This window comes from Limanda limanda, chromosome 21 (genome assembly GCF_963576545.1).
Source record: "Limanda limanda chromosome 21, fLimLim1.1, whole genome shotgun sequence".
Taxonomy (NCBI): Eukaryota; Metazoa; Chordata; class Actinopteri; order Pleuronectiformes; family Pleuronectidae; genus Limanda; species Limanda limanda.
This window is the reverse complement of record NC_083656.1, coordinates 6,015,932-6,029,822: the sequence shown is the minus strand read 5'-3', so window position 1 is coordinate 6,029,822 and position 13,891 is coordinate 6,015,932. Positions and strand designations below refer to the sequence as shown.

The window sequence follows — 13,891 nt, the reverse complement described above, 5'->3', positions numbered from 1 at the left end:
TTATGTGTAACTTTATTAAAGTCCAACAAACCCCACCGTATTCTTCATTTCACTTCCTCATTCACCCATGATGTCAAATCATCAGCCAATGAGAGCCTGCCATCTCACATACCCCCACAGCCATTGGTCTAGAACTGTCACGTGCCCCACCCCTACCTGTTCACTGAAATATCACAACTTATTGACATGGTGTAGTTAGCTGAACATAAGTCATAGAAAACACAGAGCAGTCAAACAGAACATCAACCTAACAGTCCATTACAATATTATCTGAGGTCTAGCTAAAACGTTACGGAATGTTTTCCATCTCCTGAGGAGAGACGCTGTCTAAATCGAATGCTTGGACCATGTCGTTGCTCAGTGCCCATAAAATGTCCGCGATGTAGCCTAACCTAAACCAACTAACTCTACTTCACACACGGTTCATCGCACACACATGTAGACCAAACAAGCAACGTATTCCAACTGTCCAAGTGTTTTCTTCTCTGGCCAGTGTCTCGGCTCTGAGCTGGTTATCTTGGCTCGCTGTCTGGCCGGTAACCATCCGTCCGGAACTCCACTCCGTGGATAAGGAGGAGGATATGCTTCTTAAATTGGAATGCGATACGATACATTTTTTAGTGTATCTAAACCCTGTCTAAAACCCCTGAGCCTTGCTCAGGGGCACTAGACAGGGTAGGGAGAATAGTCTTTTGATTTTTTGGACAGATCCAGGTTTGTCTTTTTGTTGTTATTCCATCCAGGTAAGTTTTTGTTGAAACTCCGTGGAGTCGAACCGTGGAGTCGAACCAGCATCGAACCAGAGACCTTTTTCTGCCAGTAGTCCAAGTTTCTGCCACTAGTCCACCGCCTCTCTGGCCACTTTATTTCTCAGATATACAGCAGGAGCAACACTCGCATCACCTCTAGGTGGTCCGTCATTTCTCGTTATACACACACTTTGAGCGTCTTTTCCCATGATACCCAGGTGCACTACGTCGTGCACTACGTCGTGCACTACGTCGTGCACTACGTCGTGCACTACGTCGTGCACTACGTCACGCACTACGTCACGCACTACGTCACGCACTACGTCACACTACACACTTTCCTTAAAGGGGCAGGCCATACCTGCAACACAACAGCTCTCGGTCTCATATACAAATGGCAAGAGAAAGGAGAGACGCAGACTCAGCGACTACGTTCGATGCACCTTATTATTATCTGAGGGATTTTTACACACTGTCTGATAAAGATTCCGACAGAAAAGGCAAGTGGTAGCGATGGATACAGTTCTTTAAAAAACAAGTTAAGTCTTTCATTGTCACTTTCCACCTTAAAACTAGGAAATGAACTGAACTATGAACTTGTTCAGAATTTAAATGGTGAACTATGAACGTGAACGATTCATGTTTACTTGTATGAACTGAACTTTGAACTAGTTCACGAGAGGTGTGAACTTGCACAACACTACTGGTTCTGCTGCTGCTTCTGCCTCATTCATCATTTCTTTGTATTTACTCTTGAAAAATCCAGCCTGAGAAAAAAAGAAAGAAAGTGTCATTAAAACACTTCGATCCTGCATTAAAGCTGCTTAATACATGAAGGGAAAGAAGAGAAAAACTGCTGAATAGTTCAAAAATGAAAGGATAGTGTTCATTTACTTTTATTGGGAGTGGAACACCATTCATTGACCCCATAAGGCTCTATAATAAACTAAAATAATGAATATATTTTGAGAGTCTCACCTTATACAGACCAGCAGAGAGTAAAGCCAGCAGAGCTAACCCTCCCAGCCGTCCCCCGAGGATTTCTTTGGTGAAATCTGGTTGCGGATACACTTCTATCTCGGCTTCAATCTGAGACATGAAATGAAGGTGGATCAAAATCAAGCTTATTTGAAAGACAAGTCAAATAAATAGAACGTGGAATCACCTTGTGAATCGGAGGCTTGTTATGAGACCCTGTAGAAAAGAAGATGTACTGGTTTGTGTCGTACTCCAGAGTAGCCGTGCCAGTCAAGAGGAATTTTGCAGAGTTGAGTCCAATCTGTTTAAAATATGAAAGACTTCGTGATGAGACCGGTATTGCCTGGTGATGTTCAATTTCGTTAATAAATTACTCTAATTTTACCACTTTAGAATGAGCACCAGTTTTAAAATACTTCAAAATGCATGTTACAATACGACACATGCACATCAGTTACCTGCTCTATCCATACTGAACTGATGTTGGCAGAGATTTTGTACTCCAGTCTTCCCATGAACCTACTGCACCTGAACACTCCGCATCTGGCCACAGAGCAGTCCTGTGGGTCAGGAAGAGACGACAGAAGTTGTAATACTGTGTAAGTACTGGAATCCCCCATTGTAGATCGTATACTCACCACTACATTATTCTCTTTTATCATAGCAACAAAGTCTGTGACAGTAGGTTCTTCGTCGGCGTCTCTTTGGCAGTCTGGAATCTGGAAGACAACAGGTTTGCGTCAGTTTAACAGAAGACCCGATGTGGTTCTCATGTCCCTCCGGTTCTTGAGGCTGCAACAGCGACATGAGAGACTTTTCATGGATCAGTAACGTCACCTGCAAACTGCTGGAATCCACCCAGATGTCTTTATCGCCGAGCTTGACAGGCACCTTGATCACCACCGTGAAGTTCAGCGCCCTGATGTTGTTTGTGACCTGACAGGAGAGGAGAAAAGGAAAGGATCGATCTGAAGAGGCTGAGCAAGCATCAAGATCAAAATGATGAACAAGTTATTAAACTCAGCCAAGATGATTCTGTTTTCATCAGGGTTTGATGTTAAGAAAGATTACGCAAGAAAAGAGAAAGAAACATTTTGACGATAATTTTGATGTGTATATGATATTTTAATCTTTAAAATTGCAATATTTTCTACATTTTCCTTATTTTCATGGATCTTGAAACTATACCTGTCATGTTTATGTGGCTGGTATTGATGAGCGCGTGTAATTTGGTGCAGATCTAGTTAAAACATCTAACAATTTAAATTTGGTTTGATAAGGGGACAGTTGGGCCTTGGCGAAGGATATAATCATGTGAGGAGATACTTTACCACAATTGACTGCTGGTGAGGTTTCAGCAAATCGTTCTTTCCAGATGTGAAGTAGTTGTAGCTGAGGAAGCTGAAACAGATGTTTTAATATCAGGTTATAGACTGTAGACTTTGAAATTAATATTTTAATGTGATTTCTTTGTCTAACGCAGGGAAAAAAACACGAAACCTTTCAATCGCGACAAAAATGCTGTACTTCACGTCCAACCATTTCATTTGGTAAAGTTCACTTGAAGTCGAATGTTCCTGATTCTCACTAAAAGAGAGAAGTGAAATTAACTCTGCGAAATATGTATTAGTGATGTAATATGACTATTAAACATTATAGACAGGCACAGTACCTGGAAGCATTTGCAGAGATAAAAATCTTCCTGTCAAATTGTCTGTTGCTTTCGATCCCATAGGAGACGGTGAACAAAGCCTGTAATGAAAGAGGGGTGAGATTGTCTGTGCATTTTGCTGCAGCAATGGTAAGAGATGTAACACAAACAACACATAACACAAACCTTAGTTTTGCTCTTGAAAATGGGGTTGTTAATAGTGCAGGTTGTCATTCCTCGCGATAAGCCATCTTCACTGTCCAAGGAGTTGCACTCGATTCTTCCCTTCATGAAAAGGCAATCAATGAAACAACATTACTGCTGTGGGAGCGGTAGAATGTATCTGTAAATCAGCAATGTGTCTCCACTTCCTCCCGTGAATGAGCCTTAAATATCCTGGACCTAAAAGTAAGGGTGCTGCCATCTTGGTATTTTGGCATAATTTTGAGAATAGCCAGTCTGCGCAGTAAAGATGTTTTGTTGTTAATCAAGACCAATACATCTGGTCAAGTAATTCATTATAACAGACTAGATGCCAATGATTTACGCCTAATTTTTTGCTCAATGCTGGATATGTATACATAAAATTGAGCCTTGTTTTCTGAATCTTTATTTCGTTTTTGTGCACATCTTCTGAAGGTTTATGGATATTGATAAAACAGACAAAATGGAGCAGTACCACCACTAATCATAGGGGGCAATGTAGCCAATCGTTTAAGCGAGACAGGACACGAGGAAGACATTTCAGCGATGGCGGAACTTTATGAGGAGAGATTTGAAACTCTTGACTGGGTTTTGCCCCCTAGTGGATGTACAGCTTAACAACCACAATAATGTTAACAACGCATTGGAAGTATGCCGGCAGTGACCGTTAAACGAATGAGCCCTTAAGGCTCTTATATACTTCTACGTATCCGTTTCTCAGAGAGGTCTCAGCGGAGGACAAAGAGTCTTTTTGATTTTTACTTCTCCGACCACTATCCGTCTAAAACAATTCCCCGCAAACCCATAGGTGGCGCAACGGAAGACGAGCTCAGAGAAGCCTACCCCATTTGGGAAGAAGAGGTCCACGTATCTCTGTTTATCTCTATCGGCTCGCCTCCCACACACTGAACCATGGCAACTAACAGAACTAAATAAAGTGACACCCAGCGTGTCAAGATGCTGATGTAATCGTTTCTTAGCGCAGCGGTTCCCCGGTCTTGTTTCCGAACTGTGTTGCTGATTCCACAGCTTGAATCTGCTTGAGGCTACATGTAGCTAGAAGCTACCCGGAGCTAGCTCCCCCCCAGCTTCCACACACAGTCAGCAGGGACTCCCGGCACTAACAACTACTATCCAGTGTTTGCTTCTAACCTGACGGTATTATAGAAACAGTGTCATGATAGAAGTGGAATTAAAGTCGTGACGGCGGCTTCTTGCACTGTTACCACCGCAGTTAGCATGGTGGCTAGCCTAGCCCGCTAGCCTAGCCTGCTAGCGCCGTTTTGAAAGCTCGTTCTAACCGTCTGTGACCGTGCACACATGCCCTCAGTGCTCTAACGAGCCACCGTCAGCCGGACAACTCCGCTGGCTTAACACACACGTCACATTAATCGTAGAATCATAGTTGTGTTCGTGTTTGTTGCTACAAGTAAACAGAAAGTTTGAGGTCCGGAAATACGGAAATGACGTCATACGGAAATGATGTCGTTCGCGGACCAATCACAGCCAAGAGCGGTCCGTCGGGTCTCCAACATGAAGACGGATAGTTAGAAAAATCAGACGTGTACGAAAAGCTGTCCGAAGCACTCGGAGAGGGCGTTTCACGACGGATAGGGCGATCTTATCTGTCCGTAATAGAAGAAACGGAGAGGCATAAATTGGCCTTTACCTGCAAACCTGTGAACTTCCTGTAGGAGAGCCCAGCTGGGTACGTAAGTTTCACGTAGCTGTTGTAGGAGTCTTCTTCTCGGTTCTCCACTGATACGGTGACGTCCAACAGTTCATCAATGCCCATCTTCAACTCTGAGGTGCTGACAGAGAAAAGGGAAGGTGAAGGCATAGAAAAACAATAAATCTAATAGTCTCCTTTTGTGTTAGCAGCTAGTGATCCCCTCAGATAGATGCTCACAGTCTACTATGCCAGACATGTTCTTGCAGAGAAGAGAAATGTAACCTTGCCCACACCATTAGGTTGGGCTTCACTTTTGGTTCTCACCTGTTGAAGTTGAAATCCACTTTCAGGTTATCTACACACTTGTTGTCAGTGCCACAGTTGATCTCGAACTTCAACTGTGGAAGAGGGCATGAAGAAAAACATGACAATGACAAGAATTCATAAAAGTTCAAATTAAAGCTGTTCATTTACTCACTCTGTTCAGTTAAATCGACATTTGTTGCAATTTTTTTTAAAGGTCACTTACAGAATGATAGGTGGTGGTTTGAGCCTGCTGGGCAAGACTTGGTTTAAGGTTTGTAGTTGAGGGAATACCGTCAAAAGTGAATCTGAGCTCATTCCTAAGTACATTGAGAGCATCCTGAGGACAAGCCTGCGAGAGGAGGGCACAGTTGGGAAATACAGTTAGTTTGAACTCAGTGAGTTTGTTTTGTTTTTCAGACAGAAACCTCTTTGGGTTGTGATATAATCTGATGTCAACAACTCACCTGAATAAAGAATTTCACTTGTAGGCATTTTGGCCCTCCTAAGTCAACTTCAAGTGATCCGGTCTTCTCTCGTTGTTTGCCAAGGATGTAAGCTCTGTTGTTTGGGACCTTGCGGGTGGCATCCAGTGTTAAAGTATAATTGATCTTTGCTCCAGCTGGAATGATAACGGTTGAATCTACATGTTACTCATGTACACAAACATGTATTGGTACAGATAGACAGTGGGTCTGTGGTTCAAGAAAAGTGAGAGGAATGAGTAACCTGTAGAAACTGTAATAAGTTTGGTCATGGTAAAGCAGATTTGAGCTGTGTTCTCCAGGGGGTTCTCGCAGATTGGGTTTTTTGTAGGGACCTGGTTTGGGTTGAACGACATAGTAACCTCTACCATTACCACAGGCTTTGACCTGGAAATGGATAGAGCAGGAAAAATTAGAGGACCACCACGTTTTCATAGCATCAAATCAAGAAAATATAAAAAATGAACACTGGGAAAAACATCAGTGTGATAAGATCTACCGAATAATGTGAGAAAACATTATTTGACGTCAGTGGTGGAGGAAGTACTGAAGTTTAGTACTTAAGTAAAAGTACCCAGGAAAATATATACTTAAGTAAAAGTACTACATCAACAATCCTACTTAAGTAAAAGTAAAAAGTACTTACTTTTAAATTTACTTTAAGTATTAAAAGTAAAAGTACTCACGCAATGGGTTGTCTCTCAATGTCGAGGCTGTGCCATTTTGATAAAGAATGCAGATATAGCTACTGGTAATACTCATGCCTCTACAGATGTCACTACTAGTAATAATTATAAGCAACAACATTTGCAGGTATGGCCCAGAGAGTGACGTAGTGCACCTGGGTATTGTGGGAAAGGCGCAACTGGCGCAAGAAGTGTGTGAATACGAGAAGTGAACGACCACCTAGAGGTGATGAGAGTGTTGCTCCGGTGGACAGTCAATAAATAAAGTGGCGGCGTTAAAACTAAAGAAACGTCTCCTCCTCCTCTTTCACGGAGTGGTCCGGAAAGCTGCTTACCGGCCACTGTGTGTGACTGTGTGTGTGTGTGCGTGTCACCCAGATGCGGAGCTGACGAGTGGGCACCCTCTGTCGGCCCAGCACTAAACAGAGTAGCTGATGGTTAGATAGTGATCAACTATGAACTTTAACAGGAAGAGTGGAAATGTTTGTTGGCGTGTGTGTGGCTGCGTGTGTGACTGTGTGTGCGTGTGGAGCGCTGGCGGTCAGTGACTGAGCCGCTCCGTCACAGCAACATTTTGGCGAAACTGTGTTCATAAAATGTAACGAGTAACAACACATATTGTAGAAATGTAGTGGAGTAAAAGTAGAGATAATAGCTACAAAATGTAACGGAGTCAAAGTAAAAAGTATGCACTATTATTTTTACTTAAGTACAGATACGTAAAAATTTACTTAAGTACAGCAACGAAGTAAAAATACTTTGTTACATTCCACCACTGTTTGACGTGCACTCTGACTGTATAATTTGGGCCATGTCTTATCAATGAACATGGAGGAGGAGGTGAACTAACTTCAAGACAAAAATAAATCTGATTGACAAGAGCTGTGACTCTATTGAGACAAAAAAGTTTGTAAACTTTTCAAGTAAAGGTTTATGACATATACTGCACCCAGCCAGCAGGTGGTAATCAAGAAGCTTTGGCTTTACTTTTGGGAGCTCACAAATCTTCGATCAAAAGCAGTATGTTAACAAAGGACTGTAATGATGACAGACAGTAGAATCTTGTACAAACCTGAGTAAGACAACTGTGCCCTTTGACCCCACTGCTAAGTCAGGCAGACTGTCGCCACTGCGGTCAAAAGACGAGTCACTGATTGACATACCGAAGAATCTAAGTTGTGGCCGAACTTCAGAGGCAGCAATTCTCTGTGGAATTTAAGTATTTTAGATAAAACATGTTAATCTATCAAAAATAATTAGGTCTCACAGACTGAATTTGTTACAGTCCCACTTAATTCCCCTTAAACTCTTCTGTGTTCTTCATAATAACATATTCAAAAGGTTTGACGTGAACAAAACTTCCCCTCACGGCCTTGAAACAACTTAACTCTACACCTTATGGCCCAGGCCCTGCCCCCAATATCCATACCCTCACAGCACCACCTGCAGGTGATGGGCCTTTTTCAGCTGCTTGGCCCCACCCACAAGTTGACTTTCTTGGGTTTGTGACATCACAAACCCCGGGCGTATCCATATTCTGCAGCTTTATGGTGGAAAAACTCTTGTCTTTGATCATGTCAAACCCTGACATATGAATGTTTTCATGAATTTCACCCGAGGGGGACATTGATTTTTTTTTGAGCCTACTCACCTGTGAGTAAGTCGAACTGAGTCTGCTTCCTCCTTCACCGTGGAATATGTAGATGCTGCCTTGACCACCATTCTCCAGAGGTGCACCGACTGCCACCTCCTTGAGGTCATCTGCGTTGAGATCAGGCAGCACAGCAAGAGAAGAGCCAAACCTCGCCTGGTCGGACTCATCCCCTCTCAGCACTAACGGAGATTCGAAGTTACACTCGACCCTCTGTTCAAAATATATGGAGGAGAGTCAACGTTTGCCTGGATGTCAAGATTTTAGTTTTTTATTTTATTTTATGGCACTAGAAGAAATCGCCACTTACCCAACGAGCTAAACCGCAAACGTAAACTCTTCCCTCTCTATCAGCTTCCTTGTACATCGGGGCAGATATGAGGATTAGGTCAGTGAATCCGTCAGCGTTCACATCCATGGCACGAACCTCTGCCCCAAAATATTCACCAGTTTGAAACTGTTTAAGAAACAAGAAGAAAACAAGACTGTTTATTCCAGATCTATGTACACGCTTAACATCTATATATCCGTTCAGAAAACACGCACCTGCCATGGAAAGGGATCAATCATCTGATACTTCTGTCCATGAACTGCCATCACAAGTCCTCTGTGTTTATATCTCGGAGCGCCAACAATTGTCAATTGGCCTTGTCTGGTTCTTGCGATAGTCATGGAGTAACCTGAAATTTAAAAGTCAAAGCAAATAAAATTAAAACATCCAAAGCTTTAGCTACACTTGACAAAAGAGTAATTTATGAAAACTGACTAACTTGAGTAGTGGGTGTAGTGTTTTTCTTTTCTTTGCAGGGTTTCTAATTTACCTTTCAATGTAACTTTGGTGATTTTTGGAGCTTCATGTATGACATGTGAACATGTTTTACCCATATGACCCTTGCATGTTCAGTACTTTCTGACTCCTTGTTCTTCATTTGCCTTTTTACCTTCCTTTGCTTAATTCGTGTGGTAAGCGTGGGAGGAAGGGTTACAGCAGAAAAGTACTAATAACTTGTGTATAGTTTGTTATTACTGTCAAATTCTTACCCAGATAACTGTCTTGTTCCGTGAACAAAGGCTCATATGAACTCCGCTTCTGGCCTGATAGCGTGTATTCCATGAAGCCTCCTTTCCACTGGTTGGCGCCAACAGTGCCCATTTTAATCCCCTGCAATTCAGAACCACAATCAGCCCACAAAAGCGAAACTTAAATGCAACATAGTGTCAAAATATGTCGCGTGTGTAGCTTTTCTTTCACAAAGGCAGGTGCCGGTGATTATTATTACCCCTGGCACATAAACCACACTGAATCCCTCCTGAGCCATTTCCATTTTCAGTGTCTCTCCAGTGGACTGAGATCCTGAAACAGCAAAAGAAATGAGCACTGAGCTGATTCCCACAGTTACATACCAGATATATTTTAATTCGATTATTATTTCAGGGTTGGAAAACATAACATAAGAACTGGATGTGCATCATGAAAGGAGCCCAATAAACAACATCAACGCAAATATTTGTCAACTGAGAATGTAAATTAGATTTTAAGCTGTAGGTTTACATCCGTACCCTCAATAGAGAAGATTTTGTCCTGCAAATTCTTCGTTATTGCAGCAAGTGCGTCAAAGCTCTCTACTTGAAACACGTGGTTTGTCGAGAGCGAAGATGCAATGAGTTCCAGTTCCTGTTTCGCCCTTGTGGAAGAAAACGCATTCCCCACCTAGAGGCATGTTGAGAAAATAGTTTTAATGCTGTTCAAGTTGAGTTGATTTTTTTACTCGTTCATAGATAGTTTATCCACCTGCACTCATCACAAAACCAGAGCTAAAAAGTAAGGTATTTATGTAAAAAAAAAAAATCAGAAAAGGTAAATAAGAGAGTAATTAATTGAATACAAAAATAACAAAGAATGAAAGATATATCTGTAAAAGAGACAATGTATAAATTAAGAGGGAGATTAGTAAGTAAAATTAAATGAAAAAACTGACTAAGAAGGTAGGTCTTGGGTTTGAAATCCACATAAATAGGTTTATGAGATTTTTAAACCAATAAACTTTTTTAAAAATCAATTCTGAAGGCAGCAAGAGAAAAGATTTAAAAAATTGGTGTTAATGAGATATGGTGAAGTATTGTAAACTTCTTATTTATGACATTTTACTATTTCAAATTTCACAATTCACAGGGTAGTACCATGTAACTGCCTTTCTGGATTTACAGTAAAACCAAAACAACTTTTTTTTTATAAAACACATTTTGCTCATTGGAATGAACTGCACTTACCCCAATAGCAAATCGAACAATCTTTGCATTCTCAGCTAAACGTATTGCACCTTGCAGGTTATGGCTGTCAGTAGATTCTCCATCAGTAATGACGATCAGGATTTTCTTCACGTTTGGTCTGGAACCTTCTGCTGATGTGAAAACATCTTGGCTGCCAAAACAAAAACAATATCATTTCAATACACCTTTGTCCAGTTCTTTGGTCAATAACATAACAACAATTTCATCTCTGGAGATCTGCATTTTATTTATGTTTGAAAATGTGTTCATTATGCAATTGACTTTGTTTCCCACATTTAGCTTTACCAGTTATCCAAGAATATAAATCTTAATATGTTTATATATTGCGATTATTATTATTATACATTGTGCACAGTGAGGAAGTTTAACACCCGTTGTAAAATGTTTTGTTGTTTATCAAGTTTGTTTCAAATCACAACCCTCTCTTAGGAGCAAAAAACAGTTTTTACTCTCAAAAGAAATTATGATCTGACATTTATTGTGATAATTGTCGATATTGACGTGGAAAGTTTGGTATAACTTTTGGTCACATTGTCCAGCCCTATTTTTATGTCTAGCTCAGTTTGGGGTTTGTCTCGTCCACTGCACGGGAGACAAACTACACACACAACACCACAAACTACACCCTCAAAAGTGTGTTAACTGCTACTGTTTACCACCATTTCATATACATTATCACATCAGGATCACATCAGCACTTACACCACATATCGGATGGCACTAGCTGTGTTAGTTGTGCTGCCTTTTTGACTTATTCCATCAATTTTCGACTCCCAACGTCCAGATGAGAAAAAGTCACGAAAGTTCAATTCAACATTGACATCATAAGAGAACTGGACAACAGCAAACTGCAAATAGAGAAGAAGCAGGATCAATTTGATCTTTCAGTGAATTATCTGAGTGTCTGCAATAGTTGAAGTGGCAGTGGGAACATTGTCCTGGGAACATACCTGTGTATCTTTTCCCACAAATGGGTGTACCAGCGTTTTCACAAATTTCTTCATTGTTTTAAAATCTCTATAGTCGACGCTGCCTGAACCATCCAAGAGAAAAGCAATATCTGCTTCGGCTCTGCAATCTGTCAAAGACACGGGCCAGAATTGAATCATTTGTTAAAATCCACATAGCTCATCTTTGACAAAAATCTATTTGATGTGTACTTTGTCCTGTCTGTTAACATGGAGGAGGCAGGGTTTATGAGCTACACTGCAGACATCTAGTCCGCCCCTCTGAACGTCAGTTCTAACAGCTAAGCAATCTCAGACTATTTGACTTAAACTACTCTCACTTCAAATAAGATAAAAATGGTATAGGTACATGTTCACAAACTTACCCGGAGAGGACGGCGGCACCACGGATCCAAACCGATTAAACCGGTCGATCTGGAAGCATGCACCGCTGTACATGGTGATACCTTTGCAATCCTTTGGGATGGTTGGGCCACACGCCTGAAAAGGGACAAGATCATACCTGATTGAATTAGAGGACTATTTGAACCGTTTTCCAAGCTGCAAGGCAATAAGAAAGTGATAAGAAGTGAACATATCAAATGTTTAATTGGACTTTTGACTGATCTCTATATCGATTTTAACTGTGTTCTGGAAATCTGTGAAGTTTAATAACTCACCATAGTGTTTTGTGAGATGGGGTCATTCGTCATTGACAAACCAAGGGACATGTTGACTGCAAATTCTGGCGCTGCATAGAAAACATTGAACACTTGTGTTACGAAGCTCATATGATACGAATGCTTGGTGTCAAAATATCTGTTTTTAATGGTCTTTCTCTGGAGACGTTATCAGCCGCCTACCTGCAAATGGCAGACTTGTGCAGCTGTCATTGCACTTGTATATTTTCCCCCTTCCCGATGGTGAATACTGTTCAATGGGAGCGCTGATGAGCACGCTGAGGAAATAAAACCCAGAGAAATATGGAACAGAATCTGTCTCGTCAGCGCCGTGCAGCTGTTTTCTTCTATCAAGAAATTATGTTATTGCAGCTGTGAGACGTGGGACAGACTTACTCTGACTGTCTTTGCACCACCTGGTAGCCAAACCCTGCAGCACCGTTGGCCCAGGTCTTCCAAGCCATGGGGTCGATATTGAAACATAGAGCAGTATTCAACACTGAGAAATGAGAAGATCAGAATCATATTTGATGAAGTGTTATAACTACTGTTAAACTCACCAGAATTTTTGTCTCTAGGAAAATCTATAGACTCCATGTGTGGCATTCAGTTTGTGTTTGGTTTACAGTGGTGTGAACTGAGGATTACCACATTGTCTGATGGACAACACCACTAGGGGGCACCAAACCAGAGCCTTTCAAACTCTGGGCTCACTAGTGAAGTGCCAGACAGACCTGGAGTTGAGAAAATGCTCTTAAATCTTTACATTTAATCCAATCTTTTCATATTGTGAATAATAAATGTGTAATGTAAATTTTTAATTCAGGATGTCTGTCTCTAAAGATTGAGGAGTCAAGGGTGAGCAATGTCTCCAGTCTCCTCTCTGCACAGGACGAGCAGATATAGATAATAACTGGGTGGGTTGTTGATAGTTTAGCCTCTTCTCATGCGTTCCAGTGATTATTTTCCAGATTCTTGCCGACCTAATCTATTCATGTAGCACATGCACGCAGGTCATGTGAATGATAGATGCTGTTAAACAAACACAATTAATCTAAATGGTCAAAACGATGCATCTACCAGTATGAGCAGTTGAAATGGGATAAATACGGAGATTGGGGTCTGTCTGGGGTGTGGTCTATATTTTCTAAATGTTATTATTATTGTTCATTCATCCTTTAGCTCTGGTAAAACAAGGCAAATAATAACATTTCTGCAGGAACACTTTAAATGTCAATAAACAAAATAGATTACATTTTTACTGCCTCACAAATATATAGACACAATTTTTCTCCATCTGTAAGGATGGTGTATATTATCATTTTATTTTTTTTAAGACTATTTAAGAGAAAAACCTGCAAGTTTTCTTACCTGAAATGAATACTGCAGCAGCAAATATCCAGGCCATTGTGTTATCCTGTAGGGAAAATGCATAAAGTGCGATGGTTTGCTCACATGAATGTATGTGGAAGTGAGAGGTGACTATTTCTACTGCGTGTGCAGAAATCGTGAAAGGACTAGTATTGAGGTGAGAGGAACTCGAAGTAGGTGGGGTCACAATCCTTATCCCAACACTACCAGGAAGAACAGGAA

General features: G+C 41.1%; 1 protein-coding gene across 1 annotated transcript; it reads right to left on the bottom strand.

Moving 5' to 3' along the window:
• LOC133028069 (integrin alpha-D-like) lies at positions 1-13,821 on the bottom strand. The gene is made up of 30 exons (XM_061095265.1): positions 13,670-13,821; positions 12,695-12,797; positions 12,482-12,576; positions 12,299-12,369; positions 12,005-12,119; positions 11,622-11,749; positions 11,374-11,519; positions 10,651-10,801; positions 9,940-10,090; positions 9,660-9,733; positions 9,421-9,541; positions 8,926-9,059; positions 8,690-8,836; positions 8,380-8,592; positions 7,801-7,934; positions 6,287-6,429; positions 6,025-6,179; positions 5,784-5,909; positions 5,579-5,652; positions 5,252-5,393; positions 3,565-3,663; positions 3,400-3,479; positions 3,228-3,314; positions 3,059-3,128; positions 2,565-2,663; positions 2,366-2,446; positions 2,186-2,287; positions 1,915-2,028; positions 1,728-1,838; positions 1-1,516 (listed from the first exon to the last, which is right to left on the bottom strand). Exons 1-30 carry the CDS (start codon positions 13,704-13,706, stop codon positions 1,418-1,420), a joined length of 3,402 nt encoding a protein of 1,133 aa, XP_060951248.1. The 5' UTR covers positions 13,707-13,821; the 3' UTR covers positions 1-1,417.
• Positions 13,822-13,891: the final 70 nt, after the last annotated feature.

Excerpts from the sequence above, each read along its gene's own strand:
- LOC133028069 (XM_061095265.1), bottom strand. The coding sequence starts at position 13,706 with ATGGCCTGGATATTTGCTGCTGCAGTATTCATTTCAG. Across the intron at positions 11,750-12,004 it reads GGTGCCGCCGTCCTCTCCGG|ATTGCAGAGCCGAAGCAGAT; the intron begins GTAAGTTTGTGA and ends TGTCTTTGACAG. Across the intron at positions 5,910-6,024 it reads AAGTGAAATTCTTTATTCAG|GCTTGTCCTCAGGATGCTCT; the intron begins GTGAGTTGTTGA and ends CTCCTCTCGCAG.